The following is a 20,023-nucleotide window of genomic DNA, read 5'->3' as shown; positions in this document are numbered from 1 at the left end:
TATTCATGCTGCAGTAATTGAATGTTGTGTTATTGTTGGTTGTCCCAATCATAAACATAATGCTTTAAAGATATATATCCTTTGTTTGGTGAAAATCCGGTCTCTGTTCTTGATCTGCAATTGTAACGATGTGTTTGTAGCATGGAGAGTGCCGCTCCTAATGCAAGATTGGCAGACGATTTGCAGGTAATCACTTTTCCAATGGCATATGTTAATCATCTGATCTAGTATCTATGTTTCCTATTATCCTTGGTCGTCATTCTTATATTTTGCAACATATAAATCTCTTTCTGCTTTCTGTAGTGGTGCATCATCTCATTAAAGCTTCTGTATTATAGATTTTCATGCTTTAGTTCAAGAGAAAAGACAAAAAGGAGGTCACCATAAAAGTTAAGGATTGATGACATTGGCTTGACTCAAGAATGATAAGTTGTTCGAGATTGAGACAACCTATTTCTATTCCTAGTATCCAAGTAATTAGACTTATTTTTGGTCAATGAAGGGAACTTATAATAAATGAAAAATTAGAGTAGTGAAGGAAGGAAAACATGTCTTACATTTAAAGTTTGGACGAATGAAAAATGAAAGAGAATAAATTAGCTGAATGATTTGGATCACGTTTTGGGTTTTGGCTAGATTCTAGGGTGTCTTTTGCCAAATGATTTGGATAGACTTGTTTGGACTGACTCTAGGGCCGGTAGGTTCTCTACCTTTTGAGTCCTGAAGTGCCTTATGAATATGATGTATGATGGGGAGTCCAGTAACCACACTTCTCTTGTCTCCATTTTCTTAGTGTGTTTGTGCTCTTCAATCCTTTAGTATGTTGTGGGAGTTGTCTGAGATTGCGACTTGCGAGGGATCTTCTGCTCGTTGGAACTTGGAACTCGTGGCTTTGAGATGTTTGGCTAGAAGTCTAGAACACATTCTAAAACAATTCACACTTTTCATGTATAAGACTAAGGATCAAGTACATAGGAGCTGTTAGGCAGGTGATTATTGAGATCAGACGTTTCTTGGATGAAAGTGTTTTAAAGCGCTTTGAATGACTTTATTTAGTTTGTTGCTATTATTTTTATTACTTGCTATCTGGTTTGTCTGAGTATTGGGAGGCTCTTTTGGCTGTTTGGTTTGTCTAGATTGGCCATCTTGCCTTACCTTCTGTCATATTGCTCCGCATGTACATAAAAATGAAGATGCATAGTTACCAAAGAAGTGTCAAACAGTGCTTTGGATCTCATATGATCAGTTCCTCTCGTATAAACACCTATCTCTCAAAGTGGATGTTTTGTCGAGCCAAGGAAATCAATCAGTTCTATTTCGTTGAATAGTCTGACCCAAGTCCTCTACCTTCTCCCCACACCATATCACTGCAAGGGGAACTAACCTCAACACTGTTTATTTTAAGACTTGCTGTAGTGAATAAATTGATTTGTAAAACATTGTTGTAAGCGATATCCGTGTTCTTTCTTGATACTTCTGTGAAGAACACACATAACATGAGGTAATGTCATTACCCACAAAAAGAGTGACTCTTTCTTAGGGCGTGAGGTAGATACTATTCCTACGACTTAGTTGCCTTTGGGCTTAGCAAATCCAAGGTGCTTTGCAAGTTGCAACAAGGTGATTGAGAAGAAATAGTAAAGATTAGCAGTTTGAAAAGCTAATTGCTTGTCTAAGGGAAGAAGGATAGCCAGGATTCTTAAAAGAGTTGCTAATCATATTGGAACAAGTTATTTGAAGATTATTATGGCCTGGTGAATTTTCCAATATTTAGTGTTTAGATATGACAATTTATGTCTTCCCATCAAAGAGGGTGGCCTTAGTATTTGGGTCTTGCAAATGAAGCGCTCCTTTCCAAGTGGTTGTGGAGATATGGAGAGGAAGAGGACCAGGCTTGGCACAAGGTGATCCTCACTAATATTGATGTGGACCTAGTAGGATAAAACAACTCATCGTTGGATTGAATTTGGCACATTTAATTTGGCACAAGGTGATCCTTTTCTTTTTGAAGTTTTCATTGTGTGGTTGGCTCTCCTCTTAGAGAGAAATAAACTATTTTGTGTGGGATGGTCTTAAACAAGTACGCGTTGATCGCCTGTAATAATAAGTTGGGAGGCAATGGTTTGGAATGTGGCTTTGAGAATAGGTCTTAATGATTGGCTAGTTAACATGTATCCTGATCTTGTGGCTAGCATAAACAAAATGGAAATGTTGGTTATAAGATCAAAGCAATTTGTACTTGGCCAAATATTAGCAGTTATATCCTTCTATGACTATTTGGCAAACCAACATGCTCAGGAGATAGTCCTCCAAGATGATGAATTTATTTCTAACTTTCACTGCAAAAAGATATCGAAAGTGACCTTCTTTTGTTGGGTGGCCTATCTCTAAGAGAATACAAAAGTCGACAATCTGAACAAGAGAGGGTTAGTCATCCGTAACATTTTTTCTTTCTGCAACCCCTTTGATAAAGGCGTCGATCATCTCCTTGCTCTTTTTTTTTTTTTTTTTTTTTTTTTTTTTTTTTGGGGGGTGTGGTTGGGGGTTTTGGAAGCTTTGGCCAACAAACTCATCATCCACCTGCCTTTGCCAAGGGCTTAAATGGTTAGAAGAAATCTTTTAAGGCAATCATTTGGGCACTATGGAAATAAATTAATAGGAGGGTATATGACCAAGAAGAGCTGTAAGATTAAGGAGCTCCGCTTTTTGATTGGGCTTCGGGGGACATCAACAGAAGAGTGAAATTTTATGCTGTTGTAGGGGCACTTTGCTTCCTTAAGTGCCTTGAGCGAGCAAGAGGTGGTTACACAATATCCTGTTTGTTGCAATTTGTCTCAATGGACTAAAAGAATGTAAGATTGTTGTAGGCTTCTTCATTGGTTACACTAATCTTGGTGGATTCCTTGCTGTAGTCAAATTGAAGATTTTAAACATTTTCGTTTTATGGGGCTATTATGGACACAAAATTACTCTTTTATTCCTTTGTAGTTTTAATTTGCTGAAAAGACTGAAAAAAATAAAGAAAAAGAAAAGGTTGTATCGTACTTTGCTTTCATTACAAGAGGCAGTACAATTTCTCTTAAGCATGCACTTTCATTTTCTTTGTTTGATACTTCAATTCATCATTTGTGAAGATTTATTATCTGCAATTTTTCTTAAGTTTCTGAACATCAGTAGCTATTGATTTATAATGGTCTTTCTTCTCTTCAAAGTTAGTTCTTTCATTTTGTTTTAAGCCTCCTTTTGATTTTAATACTGAGTTTGCTTTTTCTTGATCTCCTTGAATTTGTTTTGTGGGAGTTGCAACCACCAATGGAGGTTTATATTATTGGTGATGAGTTCCATCCCTTGAATTAGAGATCATAAGGGAGCATGGTTCTACGGGAGAATAGTCAGGGCACATGAACAGTTAGGGTGGTGATCATCCTAGGACTTCTGGTGGTCTTTGAGTTGGAGACTTTTAGAGCCAATTAATAAGTGAATAACAGTTTGTTCCTGTTTCACAGCTGCCTATAATTAAAATAAACTTCTCCTTGGATTCTCAGTTGAATTGTTTCACGCATGCTTTTAGTGGGTGCAGTTATGTAGTAGTAGCAGCTGATCTATACAAAAACAAATGGCTGATTTGACCATGCTATTCGACTAGGTTTTAAACTGGTCGACATAGAGTTGTTGACTGACATGGCTTCTGACTTGTCATAACTTAAGGGATGAGAAAACCTGCGTTGGGTTATGATATAATGGTCATGCCAAAACTGCAGGCTGCATGCAAAATTGGGATGTGTTTTCAGGGTCTTTTTCCATTTGGGATCTGTTATGTTGTTCTTCAAAACTGTTCTCTAAAGAATTATTCTCTGGTGTTATGAGCAATTCAAAACCGTTCTCTGTTGTTCTTTTCTACTCACATTTTGCAGCTTGCAAGTTTTCCTGTGAAACAAGCAGGACCTAAAAGGGATGGTGAGATGTACACATGTGCAAAAGGCTTACGAACTTCGTCTCCGAATTCATCAACAGGTTTGAAGTGATACCGAACATTAAAAAAGGTCACGAAAGAATTGTGGCATGATGCAAAAATTGAAGTTATTCTATGATGTGGGTGGACAAGAATCTGATAAAAGAGCGCGAAGTGCATAAGAATTATAAGTGAATATATTCTCCTGCTTAAAATCACATGCCACATCATTCCACTTGAATAAACTTTCTGGACATTTAAGTGAGGCTTTGTACCTGCTGATACTTGTTAGAATCTGGAAAGGTTATAACACTAGGTGAAGTTGATGGTGGAATGTGGGACTCAGGAAGGATATCTGGTTGTGGCATTATTCCACCAAGAAGCCTGGAAGAACTTTACTGGATTGCTTCCCTTCAGCTTGGCTGTCATGGGTATATAGTACATATATGTCAAACTGTCATCGAGTGTAGTCGGCTACTTTATAGAAGTATTCTGCATATTCCCTGGAAGCGATCTGCCACCTGATATTGGACTTGGCGTAACATGCAGTGTGCTTTGTGAGATTCTGTTTGTAGTCATTATTAAAGCCTTGAGAATATGAACAAAGGTTCCAGCAAAAATCAGAATATGAACAAACGGTCAATAGCATGTTACCATTACGCAAGATGAGACTTGCTCAGTGTGCTCAGTACCCTGCGAAGTCGGATATTACTGAAGTAGAAAATAGTGGGTCCAAATCCTACTGGTTAGCCCGCCAAAAGCCATTTCCATTTGATTCTTGAGCTGAAATCCATCAAGAAAAAGACTCGGGCTCAATCAATAAAGGACCCTCCAAGAGGATATATGCTATCACCCCAACAGTATTTGGAACATATGTACATTCTTCATGTTGGTACGGCCCAACTTCGAGTATATGTTCATTCTTCAAATTACACGTTACAGAGTTGCTTTTTCTTAAAGATGAGTACTAAAAGATGTTGCAGGAAATTTTAAGAGTAATTTTTTTGAAAAATTGCTGTTTTGAGTTTTAACTGTAAGCCTGTAACCAAATATTTCAGAGACGTGACCATTTCTGAGAGATAGATAAGAATGTTTTTATAAAAGTGAAATACCCTTCACAAATAATAAAACAGTCAATCGGAGCATCTCCAATACAGAAAATTGAATAAGCAACTGGCAGAATAGAATGTTGAACGCAGAATAGAATGTAATGTACTTTGAGGCATGAGTGCATGACGCTATAGTTTGCAATTTTGTCTTGAACATGAAATCTAAGCTTCTAGTGTCCTATGCTATCAATATTGGAATAATTTAATCGCGTATCGCTCGTAAATCGATTAGTTTTTACTGATTTTTTTATTTTTTCTCACCGAACCGATTTAATCACTGAATTGACCGATTAATCGGCCGAGATGACCGATTTCTTGCTAAATCGAGAAAAAAAAATTAAAAATATCGGTTTCTTATCTAAAAAAATACGTAAAATTAACGAATTAGATTCTTAAACCATATTAATAATAATAGAACTCAATCAATACACAAAGCTAAGAGTTTACTTATTTTTTCCTCCTTAACGAAAGTTAAATATACAAATTATTGTATTATCTCTCTTTTCAATCCTCTTATTCCTTTAAATATTTAACGTAATTTTTGTGTTTGACATATTTGTAATACTCTAAAATTGAGATAGTTAGATGTAATTATGAGAATTTGATATTTTTTGTTGTATTTCGGATCACTGTTTATAAATATTTGGTATGATTATACTAATATATATTTTGAAAACATCAAATATATACATCCGATATAATTGATTAAATCACCAATTAATCGCATATCGCTTCTCGACCGATTAGTTTCGAAAGCCTATTTTAACTGCATACCTAGTGTCTCAATTTAGAAACAAGTATGCAAATCGTGCTACACATTGGTGTTTTTTCAAGGCTTTAAACTCGTCGCTCTAATATTTCTCAGATAGTATGATTTTTGTCGCTATAATCTATGTCTCCGATAGTATGATTTTTTGAATTTTAGTTTTAATCTAAAAAATAATATAAAAATATTAGGAGGGATTGAATATAATTTCAGTAATATGAAGGAGGTTTTTTAAATTATTTTAAATAATATGAAACTAATTCTAATTTCATTAAAGTGGGAGAGTTTTTTGCAAATTGTTTAAAAAGAAAAGAACTGATTAGAAATTTAAAATAATTAAGGGAGGTGGTTCTAAAATCTTAAAATAGAGAGATTGGAAATACACTGTTCGGTTGAGAAGTGGGACTCCTAAAGATCCGGCTATCATATAGTGTAGAGATCTAGAGGTTTCAATGTCATCTTATGCTGAGACTCCCACACTACTCTCATTCAATTGATCTCGTGAGATATAGACCCACCTTGTAATTGTGCAACAGGTGATCTGGGCCTCCCTTTTCAATTGTAAGTGGTCTATAACTATATATGTTTCTTCCAATTAGGTAGGATCCCAACTTCAAGCTGGAAGCAGGTCACATTAACAGAAAAGAGAAAGCCCCCAAAAGAAAATGCTCAAAATGTACCACATGCTGTGGACCATGACAAGACTCACAGTGAATATCTTGAAAAGATTGGCCCAAGGAGCATGGACTGTCCAATGAATTAGTTAGGTTTGACTTCTACATTAGGTAAACTGAATGTGACCTAAAGTTACAATCTCACCATGTGGAACGCCGAACCTTTTGATTTAGTTCAATTTGAATGATCATTTCATGTGCAACCGCACCTATCACGGCTTTGTTCCATATATATATACTGACAAAAGATATGACAAAATAATGGACAAAATAAAGTGAGAGGGTAATGAATTTAACAAACCCATTGTAAGAACTTGACAAATTAGTATCAATTCTGATTAAAATTGGAAAATCTTGAACCAGTGATTGAACTTTAAGGGCTGAACATGAATTTCCAAAAATGTTTCCTTCTTCCGCTTTGTTTTTCCAAACTTAAGTTTGGGTTTGATGATTTTTAACAATTATAATGTCTCAAAGTTCCTGTTTCCACCAAAAATAAACAAGTCTCAATCCCATTTTTTCTTTTCCAAATTTAAAATAATTTAAAAAATAGTCCAAAACTGGATTTCGGGCCCGATCGACCAACAGTTGGTATCATGGGTGGTGTCTTCCTATTCGAGTTAGTAGTTTCTGACGATCAAATCTATCAAGTAGCCGTTGGTGGAGTTAGAATTAGATGGTGGCTAGGTTAGGGTTAGGATTTCATTGTTTCTAGGTTAGTATTTGTTTTTTGGCAATTAGTGGGACAGGACCGTCCTGCCCCTTTAGGAATCCTCTATACTATATACCGTTCGGTGTTGTTAATACTTAATAAATACTTAAATAGTACTATATTCTGCCGAATCTATTCACTCATTTTAGTACATACGGTACCGAAGTTGGTTGAAATTTTAAAGAGTTGCACTTATCCTATCTGTGGCAGAAAATAGATCTAACACGATTTTGTTGGAAAAGCACACCGATTCATTCAGAGAGACAATGTGATTTTTTTTATTTTACTAATTTGATGAAGTCGTGAAAATGATATTTTACTAATTATGTTTACTAGTTCATGACAAGAAAATCACTGTATATTAGACTAAATGCTTATTTTACATTTAAAAATGATTTGCCGTTCAACCACCACTTTCACAAAATGAAGGAATGAATGTTTTGGATGAAGGTCTAAGTTAGTGAGACTGATTTCTACTAAAAATTAATCGAAGAGAGTGACAGAGACTTACAACCCAACTTGCAAGGCAAGTTACAATCTGCGAGACTAATTCCACGTACTATACCTATCGATCGTCTTTAATTACTGGATTTAAATGATGCGTCAAACTCTGCACCATTTGTCTACTTTGCTTCATGAATAACTTTCATTGCATGGCTTCTAAATTTCCATTTAAAAGACAACACGTGAAACCTTATTAGCCTTGGTGGAGTAACTATCAAGTGTACATTCTTATATTCGTAGGAAATGATGTTTGCAAATATGGAGCTTTAAAATGAAGTAACAACTGTTTAAGTGGTTGGAGTTTAGTTGGTGTCTGGTTACATTTCCCTTTGTATCACGTGGAGATTTCTTCAGACCTACACCTTTTTCAGCTTGAATGCATATCATAATCATCAAGGTGGATAAAGTTGCTACAGTAAGAGTATCTTTATTATTGATATCAAACTAGCATCAAACACCAAATCAATCAATATTTGGTTCTAGATTTGATGTTGTATCAAATCACTTACCCAGTTTGAGAAACACTACGCAATTTTGGCAAAATTGCGTGGGCTTGGGCTGCTAAATGGGTTTCTATGGCGCGGTTTTGGCAAAACTGCATGGGCTTGGGCTTCAATGGGCGCGGTTTTGCCAAAACCGCGTACGTTTTTTCTGAAGCACGCAGCTTTAGTCCTGATTATATAATAGTAGCACGCGGCTTTGAGAACACTGCGCGGTTTTGGCAAAACCGCGTGGTCTTGGGCCTGTTGGTTGGGCTTTAGTGGCGCGGTTTTGCCAAAACCGCGATGGGCTATATGGCGCGGTTTTGCCGCGTAGTTGCTTGGTGTTTTTTTTATGTTGCTCCTAAAGTTGTTTGGTGTTTTTTTGGTTTGGTGTTTTTTTTGTTCAAAATTTTGGTGCTTTTTTGGTTGCTCTCCTAAGAGCATCTTTAATGTAATAGTTTAAAAACACCAATTTTTTTACCAAACATGACCAAACACTAAAGTTTTAAAATTTTGGTAAAAAACTATTTTTAGTATTGAGAGTTAGAGACCAAATCATTCTAACATTAAAAAAAAAATCATCAAACCAAACACCAAATTGGTTTTTGTTTGGGTTGATATTTCATTAAATTTATAAACCGCGCGACTTTTCCACACTGCGTGGGATTTCTCACCAAATGTATATATTATGGTCCCTCAAAACAAATTAAAGACCCCAGTAACTAAGAGCCACACATGCCATTGATTTTCATATTCTTTTCCTCTTCTTTTTATTTATAATCCTCAAAAAACAAATCAAATCTTGGTCACGCCAAGGTAAATGAAATTGTAGTCCTCCCCCAAGACACATCACTTGACGTTGAAAGTTGATATTTAGACTAAAGATGTTTGGTGTTTGAATAATTTTCGTATTTGGTTTGGTATTTTTTTTTCCGTATTTTTGAGCTACCACCATTAAATATGCTCAAAATGGAGTAGTTTTTGGTTGATTGTACTCTCAAATTCTAATTCATTAGAGTTCGGTTAATGATATGGAAAGAGAATAAAGGAAAAGTCGGTTTAAAACTTCAAATTGAATGCTAGGCGCAAACCATGTTAGACCCCAATATTCACCAATGGGGAGAGGCTAGCGCTTGGTCCTATAAATCTTATATGTGCAGTTTAAGCGTTAATCAGAAACAAATCACTCTGAGAGCTTATAGCGATTAATCCTATTATTTGGAATTAATTGGGGATCCCTCCCTTAGTTAACCCATAATAAATATGATAAAACACAATAAAATAAAATAAAAACACAAGAAATCAAGCATAGCCTCATTGAAATACTGTCTATTGTTTGCCTAAGTCAAACAAAACACACAAAATATATTGACTACATGACAAAGTAATAGTCTCTAAACTTTAAAATGCTACTAATCCCCAATATTCAATATCAATGTCTTTGTCTTTCTCATCCAAAATTCTAAATGCTTCCAGTTTCACTCCTTGTACTAGGAGCTGCCGCAACATCGACTTCTCTTACTGCTAGAACTTGGTCCCAAGAGAGATCATCACCTTCCTGTTGTAAACGGATAAAGAAAACAATAAAAGAGACATGAACATAATAAAAGGTAATAACCAAGGCGCGGGTTAGGCTGTCCTTAAGGAAAGATTTCGCTCCTTCTAATGGTGCAAAAAGGCAACAGTGGCGTCTTCCTCAGGGATTCAATGATTAACAATGGCGACTTTGCACTAGCTAACAAAGAATATAACTCTCCTACGGGCCGAAAAGAATAAGAATAAGATGGGGTTATGTTTTTCTGTAGGGTGGGGTGAAGGTCTGGTATACACGTACAAGTTTTGTCTCTCTCTGTACGTCTGTAATCGATACTCCTCTATGGACGCACACAGCAGTGTTTATATAAAGAAAGCAAGCAATTGGTAAGCCACTACCCAACAGTAAGCCCAAGCCCAAGCCCAAGTCCGAACCGGCTCGGTGCGAGCGCGTGTGTAGCTTAGGGTGAGTCCTCCCTCCTAACACAAAAGCTTTTGTACCCTAAGAGCACAACCTTATAGTAGAGGAATTCCTCATATACCTCACTTGCTAGTGGTGGTTCACCAATGTGGGACTAAACACAATGCATTAAAGTGGAGAGAACACACATAGTTCATCTCCTCCATTTTGCACACACACACAAGTATTTTGAAATACTCTTGGAGATTCCAGTACTTCCCTCACAAACTCTTCAAGAAAATAAATAAATAAATAAGAAAAAGTGATAATATATATATATGAAAAAGAAAAAAAATGTGTGAATTACTACCCTGGACGAAAGGATGGAGGTTGCCTTAGTGCTGTCATTGTTGTTGTTGTGTTGAAGTGCTCGATGGTGGTATTTTTTTGTTAAAGAGAAATAGAGAACATTGTGGGTTTAATATTGTAGTTTTTTTTTGGGTGTACAACTTATTTTTTGTACCTTACTCACAAAAAAATAAAAACTAAAACCCCAAAAGGCCAAAACTATTCAGTGGCGATTTTTCCAAGCTGGTTTATTGGAAATCGTTCGACTAAGCGAAACAAATCGGCCAATTTTTCAATCCCGCTCAGACGTCTAACTTTTTACCACATCAGATCGGTGTAGCTTATAATGCTTATGTGCCGATTAGGCGGAGTTTAGAGTCCTATAATATTTGTTGTGCGTCAAAAAGTTAAAAGTTAAATATGCAACTATAAAATAACACACTTAAAGACTTAAAAATCATATTCCAATTCCGTCAATATCTCGTGCTTGTTTCACACTTGGGTTTAAGAAACATAATTTGGCGAATAAATGCTTGAAAGGAATCAAATGCTGATCTGGAAACATTCTGTTTCCTAGTGTAAACAAACTTTCAGTTATTTGAACTTTGGCGCGAAAATGGCCACTTGTTCCACGGTCAAAAAGAAAACGGCGTGAGAAAGAAAGGGATCGAGAGAAAGCGAGATTATCGAGATCACATTATACAAAAAGGAAACACGCTGAAACTTGAAAGAGACTTCTCACCATTTTATCCACTACTCACGTAGTAAGCTAACTATGTTCCTCCAAACCAAACATTTCAAAAAAACCGCGTTCACATTCTAGAACACGTGTCAAATCAGGAGAATTCGAAAATCTGACCTATTCAATAACTTTGGCGTAAGAAATCGTATGCAAGACTGTCGCTGACAGCCACGTGTAGTAGAAGCTTTTGCATACTCACCTCGTACAAATCCGTTCCCTCGCGACTGCCAAAAGCCAACATTTTCTCCTTCCTTTCTCGAAGCATCCGTCCCGACCGTACTTTCCAGCTCATAAATAAAAAAGTAGACCCACCGCGCGTTTGAAAACCATCGATATAGATATTCCAAATTTCCAATGAGCTGGCGACCAAACCCCAAATGTTCTGGCGGGAAATACTTAGTACTTTCCCGCGTTTTTCATTAATACATTCCAAAATCATGCCGGTTCAACCGGCTAATTTGTCCTTTTTTAGTTTCTTTTGCTCATTTTAGTATCTGATTAAAAGTTGTTATACTTTCTAGAGCACAGACTTAGAGCATTTCTAGGTGGTGGTAGCATACTCTTCAAATTTGAAGAATACTACTACAGATCGATAAAGAAATTTCACCAACTCTGGTAATGCGAATTTCAGTAATTAAAAAATTCATTGGGGACCCACTGCGACATTAAGATTTGGCCCGATGCAGAATGTCGCTAATGCGACATTACCAAATTCAAAAAAAATTCAAAAAAATACCGGCCCCGATTAATGTCGCACCAAATTGAAAAAATTAAAAAAAACTTGCTAGCGACATTAGTAGTGGGCGCAATACCAATCGCACCTAGTTAAAGTAAAAAACTTGGGGCGACATTTGTAATGCATGACGTCTTAATGTCGCTCAAGATCCGCGATCCAAATCGCCAAATTTAACAAGAATGCTAAAAAGCGGTGATGTGACCTAACGCGAATCGACCACCTAGAGTTGGAATTCCGGAAAATTCCGACGCATTTCTTCAAATTTGAAGAATGCGACTACGGATACGTCCACCTAGAAATGCTCTTAGCCTTGTTTTCAAATGGCTGTCATCTGTGCTAAACAGCCTAAACTGATGTTGCAGCTTGCAACAAGAGCCGGGCGAAGCTCGACTTAATTACCAGGAGATTAGTAAGAACTAAAAAGAACCTTACAACCTTTTTAATGTGACTGTTTTAAGCAAGATCTGGATAAAGATAATGATGGGATCGTGTGGTGAACTAGTGGAATTAATGTTGGTGAATGTTGTCGAGGAGTGGAGTTGGTTAAATTTTTTGTTTTGTAAGAAACAAGGAAATCTTGTCGTGTGACCACGTTTTGGCGTCGGTGCCACATAACGCGGTGAAACAAATGCCACGTGATTTCTGACGGTCTGCACATGAAAGTGGAGACCTTAATTTTGGTCCCACGTAGTTTAAAACTAGGTGTGATATTAACGTGTGTCTGAACTCTGAATTTCATTAAGTCCAAATACGTGCTTCCATGACTATTTTAGAACGGTTATTTTGACTAATCAGGATTTGTCAATGTTCATGGTTGACCATTTTCAGAAGGTTTGTTTGTGTATGGTCAAACACATCTGTACCAGTACCACCGTATGGGATTTGTTAATACGTTGTTATTTCCTAATAATATCGTAGGAGCTTAAATTTGTAGCTTACAAATTTTTTAATAATTAAATAAGAGTAAATAATCTTTAAAACCAGCCCACTTACATGCAGTAATAAGGTTTGTGTACACTTAACTAATTTTGTGCATCACGTGCAAATCATAAATTAATGCTGATTTTGTAGATAGTCCACTTGAACACATTGGTATTTGGTTTTCGTTTCCGAAATTGCAAAATGCCAATGTGTTTTAGGAGCTAGAAAGGGGCGTCAAATTGCCAACATTTCTCTCTCTTTCTAAAACATTGCGGGAAATGTAGATTCATTGTCATTCTTAATATTAACTCGGCCACATAGCTAAAGAGTATGCCGCTCTCAATTACTTTCATTAAGCCTCCTGTTAACAATCACATTTAGTTTTTTGATGAAGAAAGTACGAAGTGCTATGTTTAAGATTTTAAATTTAGTTTGTCCAAAATGATTGAAATTGGCTATTACATTATCCAAAATGTCCAAATATCCAACCACAATAAGTATGGTCCTCAAAATTAGGAAATACCAACTACGTATTGAGTTGCATTTTATAATTGGGTCGGTGCAAGGTTGACCTCCAATTTTAAAATTTGTTAGTTGCACTATCAAGTGTAATCCATTAGACTTGTGCATAATATTTGTACATGTGGCAAACTACTAGAAACCCACATAGATAACATTATTCCAATCATTTATAGCGAATATCCATATTCAAAACTTTGTTTAGAAGTCTGGGACTTTTGGTTTGGATTAAATTTAAGTTATCGTGTTCCTCAATTGGCTAATGTACCCTCTTGATAACAGACAAATAGACAAGGACACAAGGGTAATGGTTGGAATATAAGTTAGTAGTAAACATATAAGTGTAACGATCAGAACACCAACAAAACTTAAAACGGCCATAAGAAGGACAGAAGAAAATCCGACACGAACGGACGTTAATAAAATTAGAGTGAGTTAGACCATAATACGGGTCGGCAGCAGATTTTTTTTGAACAACTTGAAGAACAAGTTCAGTTTTAATTTACAAACTGTGGTCCCTACCACAACTATCTTCCACGTGGCATGCTAATGGAGAATCTCATCAAACAACTTACCACACTTGAGTCGATTGCACGCAAAGTGACCAATGGGACCAATAAACGTGGCATCCTAAGTGGACTACCATGAGTTAGAATCCTTCGAAATGTTCTAATCATACTCATTGTGATATTTATACTTGCAAAATATTGTCATTTCAATGAAAAACTAAGGAAGGAAATAAGGAATATAATATGAAAATTAAATGGAAAGCAAAATATTTTGGATAATGAAGAACAAATTGGAAACAAAAAATTCTCAAAAAAAAATATATAAAATGAAGAATGATTATTTTTTTGAAAATCAAGAAAAACAGTTTCCTTTAAAGGGGGATCTACAATCCTCTCTCACTCTAAGGATCTAATAAAGAACAATATTTAGTCCATGGCAAAAAAAATTGAGATGGTTAATAATTTATTTGATTATTTTGTTGGGTGTTTATTTAGACCAAAACATTTAATGCTTAACCAAGTGAAACTTGTCCGAGTTGCTACATAGTACATACCACGAGGCATTTGTGTAATAGCAGCCAAGCTGGTATAAAATTATTAAGTGAGCTGAGCAAACATTATGGGCATATAGGGGGGTATATGGCCCAAAAAGTATTTTGATTGGTTTATGTATGTTTTCATTCTCGAGCAATTTCTCTCTCTCTCTCATTCTTTTTTTCTCAACCAAACCCAACTCTCTCTCTCTCTTCACCACAAACCCCACTGCTTGTAGTTTATCTAGTATATTAGTACTTAGGAGTGTGCTCTTAGGCTAAGTCTAATGGTTTTGCGCACCCTAACACCAAACCACAATAGCGTAGTGTATACAAGTAATGGGATAGTGTGTTATAGACTCAATGATTTTTGGCGTAATTTGAAACAGTAATCTATTCTAGTCGCCATTGGTAACGGCGGGTATAAAAACAAGTTTTTTTTTGTGCTCCCCACTTACAAAGCCGTGTGGAGTTTTAGCATTAAATGCCCTAGCTATTTTGCATTTCTCCCAATTTTCTTTCCTTATCACCAAAAATATGTTAAAAATATAAAATATTATGGATAAAAAGATAATTGGACAGACTTAATTGTTTAAAACCAAATTTGGTCAACACATTTTCTAGCCGCTTCTCATAGTGGCGTGTGTGAAATGTTTTCCCTTCTACCCGTCATTCATACTGGCGTGAAGAGCATACGCTATATTGTTAAAATTGGCGGTATAGATAGATAAAATAATAGCGATAGTGTTAGCGGCATAGTGTATTGACGCACCATTGGATCTCAATTTTTCTCATATTTAGTGCGATGGTGCACCATTAGACTTAGCCTTAAACAGTATATAGCAATAAAATTCGTATCACTGGTGTTCTTTGCAAATTTACCCCTTCAAAACGTGCACTGGCATATGGTCTTGTCATTGCCGTGTAATTTGGTCGTCCCCATTTTACTATGGTCACAGTAATCATATGACAAGGTTTAGCTTGTATGTGCTTTGTAGGAAACTTGGCTTACTTTTATCAAGAAATATTTGATTACCATAGGTGTCAAAAAACTTAGTAGTGGTTAATTGAAACAACTGGCGGGTTAGGTCAATAATAGGAGGGACCGGGTTCGGGTAGACAAAACCCGCTTTACGCAAAGGTAAAAATGGTTTAAAAAATAATTAAAAAAAACGATTTTGGTATAAATAAGCGTTTTTAGACACAAGAGAAAGTTAGAAAAAGAAACTGGCGTGGAGTTTCCTTTTTCGAGACTGAAGAAGAAAATAAAACATTTCCTCTTATAAAAATTCCACAAATATTTGCTTTGGGTTTTCAGAGAACGTATACAAGTTTATAGTTTGTAGAAGGAGTTTGAGTTGTTGTTCATGGCGATTTAGTCGAGAAGAATATTGTCATAGGTTGAGACAATAAAAGGAAGTGAAGAGTTTCTTTTGCATTTCTCTTTTGTAATTCTTGTCGTTGGTTTTGAGAAACTTGATTCCTTCTTGTGTTTATAAGCAAGAAAAGTTCAAATATCTGTTTAGTTTGTTCGAGGAACTGTGAAAAAGGAAAACATGGAGTGGGCTAGTTTAGATGAAGTTGAAAAGCTTGTTATTAGAATGAACACACCAAGGTTTGTTTCTTTTCTCTTCTTTTTGTTATCTGTGTTTCCTTTTAATGATTTTGGTTCAAAGTTGTTTGGTTTTTGGTAGAACATTTGTGCAAACACCCTCCCTGTTTTAATTTTCGATTTCTGCTTCTATGAACTGAAGATCCAAGGGATGATTTTGTGAAAATTTTGTTACTTTATTTTCTTATGAGTTTTCTAGAACGTTTTGTTTGGTCAATTTTGTAGACTTTTCAAAGACTCAATTCTATACTTTGTTCAAATTTTCTACCAAAATCTTTCACTGATTTTGTTTTGTTGACTTGTTCTCAGGGTTGTTATCGACAATGCCGTTTGTGCCACTGCAACTTTAGTCAAGGTAAGCTTCTTTTCACACCCCAAGTTCAATTTCTAGAACAAGTGTATTATAATTGATTTCTTATCCTGTAATTACAGATTGATAGTGCAAGGAAACAAGGGTTTTTTCTTGAAGCTGTTCAAGTTCTCACAGATCTAAATCTCTGTATTAAGAAAGCTTATATTTCATCAGATGGAAGGTGGTTCATGGATGGTAAGCAATCAAAATCAAATTCTCTTTTGAAAAGTCATAATATAGCAAGTGGGAATGAAATATTTATTTTCTACTACTTTTAATGTTGCAGTGTTTCATGTAACCGATGAATATGGAAACAAGCTCACTGATAAAAGCGTTATAAATTACATTGAACAGGTAAGAAATATCAAAGCCCTATCATACATTTATTGTCTGTAGTTTTCCTTATTTTTTTTTTTCCTTTCTGTAAAATTAACATGGGTGTTGTTTTCTTCATTGCAGTCTTTGGGCACTTATAATTCAGTTAGAACTAATGGATTCACAGGTCTAACCGCGTTAGAATTAACTGGCAATGATAGACCTGGACTACTTTCTGAGGTATTCGCGGTTCTAGCCGACTTGCAATGTAGTATAGTTGAAGCAAAGGTGTGGACTCACAGTGGGCGAATTGCGTCACTTATTTTTGTTAAGGATGTGGATTCTGGTTCACCGATTGAAGACTCACAGAAGATTAGTACAATTGAAGGGAGATTAAAGAATGTTCTCAAGGGTGATAATGATATCCGGGGTGCTAGGACTACAGTTGCAATGGCTGTTGTACACACAGAAAGAAGGCTTCATCAAATGATGTTTGCCGATAGGGATTATGAGCGAAAGCCAAATAATGGTACACAAGTAACTGTGCAGAATTGGTTAGAGAGAGGGTATTCTATTCTTAATGTGGAATGTAAGGATCGAAGGAAGCTGTTGTTTGATGTTGTTTGTACCTTAACAGACATGCAATATGTCGTCTTCCATGCTACGATTGATAGTTCACACAATCAGGCTTACATGGTAATTTTTTGAGCCATCAATATTTAGTGTCCAAATTTCCCTCCAAATTTATTTACAATATGGTTTTCTAAAAGTTTGTTGATATTTGTTGCAGGAATTTTACATAAGGCATTCAGATGGTTCTCCAATTAGTTCAGAAGCTGAGAGGCAAAGAGTGATTCAATGCGTTCAAGCTTCTATCGAAAGAAGAGTAACCAACGTATGTTATCATCACTTCTTCTGTATTTTTAAAGCATTAAGTGTGCGTTTTTGTTATTCTTATACGATTTATTTTGTCATCACAGGGAGTCAAACTAGAATTATGCACTAGCGATCGACAGGGATTGTTAGCAGATGTAACTCGAACATTTCGTGAGAATGGATTGAATGTTGCAAGAGCAGAAATATCAACGACAAGCAGCGATATGGCTCTAAATGTGTTTTATGTAACAGATGCAGCTGGTAATGCTTTGGATGCCAAGACAATTGAGGGAGTGAGACAGAGAATCGGACTAAACAATCTAATTGTCAAGGAGCCATTGACAGTTTGCAGTAAAGAGGAGGATGATACACAGTCAGCAGGGGTTGGTGGAGCCATGTTGTTATCTTTGGGAAGTTTAGTGAGAAGGAATCTGTACAATTTGGGATTGATTAGATCCTATTCTTAAATGTGAACGCCCATGTAAAAAAAAAAGAGAAAAAGACATAGTACATGCATGGGAGTGGATCTTTGTGCAGCATATACTTTGCTTTGTCTTTGGGTTCTTTGTGTACAGAAGAAGAAGAAGAAGATTGGAGAAAACATTGAAAGCAAAAGAGAGGGAACAAAAGAAGAATATTGGTTTTAGAGTAGTTGGTTACAGTTGAAGGTTTGGTAGGTTGAAAAATAGGTAGTGAAAATAGTTTGTTGAGAGGTCCCCATACCATTGAAAGCTGTAATCTGATGTGTACTCTGTTAGGTGCTTTGATTGATGGTGTGCTCTCATAGGTGGTGTTGGTCGGCTGGTGGGATGTTTATTTACTTAACAGTTAGAACCTAGAAGTAGAATAGTTGGTAGAAGATTTTTAGTAGAGAGATTGTTTTATACATACATCTGTACATAACTACTTCAGATTAATTAATATTTTGATTGTTGTTGCCAATGTTTGACCTGATTTTCTTTCATTTTTGTTAATGTTTTACCTGCTGAGTAAAGACTTAAATACATTACTTTTTTGTTCGACTTGATTAATTCACAATTGTTATTATGCATTTTTTTTTTTTTTTTTTTGGATAGAAAGAAGCCATAATCCACTTGCAATCAATTCCAAAGTAGTTTGTAGTCTTTCTACTTCGTAGTTGTAGAGAAGCCTTATACTCCTCGGCAGTCCAGAAGCAAACTACTAATCGAAGGGGTCTTTCTGAGCAATGCATCTGTCTATAAGTAGGGTTGGCAGAGGGGCACATGAGTTCAGCAAGTTGGGTGGAAACTGTGACTTGCCTATGACTAAATTCAAAGCTTTACCAAAATCGGGTTGATTGTCGGGATGGGTGGGAAATGTCATGTTCAAACTCCAATTTAGTGAAATATATTTCATTCACATTTCACAAGTTGTTTTGGGACAGAAACCAAGCAGTCCCGAGAATAAGGAGGTGAGACGGCTTCTTTGTCTGCTCTAAATTTTACCAGATAAAGAATGAGTGTTTATGAACCTGGTAGTTGCTCTGCTCATCGGCCTACTTTATTTGCATATCTGCTTGATACAGAGGAAAGGTACAACTGTACAATCATTGTTGAAATCTCGAATTGGCAGGAATTTTGAAGAGCTGAAAAGTGATAACTAGTAATTTGGAAAAAAAAGTTTCCAGTGCTTACTAGAATAGTAGAATCCAATGTCGATCCAAAACTCAGAAATTCTGTAGTACTTTGAAAATGCACGAATTTTATTTGTATGCGCAAAAGACATCAAGTAACTCGAATCTTAACGTTAGTACAATTGTACAAACGTATGTTATAATGAGAACACAAAAATCTACTAATAAACATTTTGTTAAGCGTCGAATAATATTATAGTGGCAGACTGTAGCATGCATTTAAGTGGGATTCGGTTGGCTTTACCGAACTGGTAGTTAGTTTCAGCTTTCAAATTTTGTTCAACATTATTAATGTCAAACAAATGTACATCTACCTTGGTGTAAAGGTAAGAAAGGGGACCATGAAGAGGAAAATAGGCCGCATGGTGTGGTCTGTCCGTCTGTGGACCTTGTTAATTTGTTGAACAATAAAGTAGCATAGAATTTAACAGCGCATGAGATCTAAATATGAAGGGCAGCATGGAGTGAACGTGCATAAGGTACACCGACAGGTGCGGCAGATGGGACGGAGTACCTAAGCTGGCAAGCTAACATAGTTAATGAGTAAAGACCAAGGCGAAGCGCTAGTGTATCACGTGTAGTGTGTTTGAGAATTGAACTTAAAACTGAAGTCTGAAACCACTGGCGCTATGGAAGGTGGGGGACCTTGGTTCTAATGGCTCAGCTTTTAATGAATTTTGGGCTATGGGGGTGGTGGTGTTTTTCTATGATATCTTACAGACTTACAGTTACAGCACATGGGAAGAGATGAATTTGGGGGTGTTTGAATGTGAT

General features: G+C 36.2%; 1 protein-coding gene across 1 annotated transcript; it reads left to right on the top strand.

Annotated features, from left to right (window-relative positions):
• The first annotated feature begins 15,656 nt into the window (after window positions 1–15,656).
• LOC147514109 (ACT domain-containing protein ACR8-like) lies at window positions 15,657–18,537 on the top strand. Its single transcript, XM_086597524.1, has 7 exons — window positions 15,657–16,055; window positions 16,362–16,407; window positions 16,485–16,599; window positions 16,691–16,758; window positions 16,864–17,415; window positions 17,510–17,614; window positions 17,700–18,537. Exons 1-7 carry the CDS (start codon window positions 15,997–15,999, stop codon window positions 18,060–18,062), a joined length of 1,308 nt encoding a protein of 435 aa, XP_086453650.1. The 5' UTR covers window positions 15,657–15,996; the 3' UTR covers window positions 18,063–18,537.
• Window positions 18,538–20,023: the final 1,486 nt, after the last annotated feature.

This window comes from Coptis chinensis, chromosome 3 (assembly GCF_015680905.1).
Source record: "Coptis chinensis isolate HL-2020 chromosome 3, ASM1568090v1, whole genome shotgun sequence".
Classification (NCBI taxonomy): Eukaryota; Viridiplantae; Streptophyta; class Magnoliopsida; order Ranunculales; family Ranunculaceae; genus Coptis; species Coptis chinensis.
The sequence above is the reverse complement of the archived record's forward strand: the minus strand, read 5'-3'. Positions and strand labels throughout refer to the sequence as shown.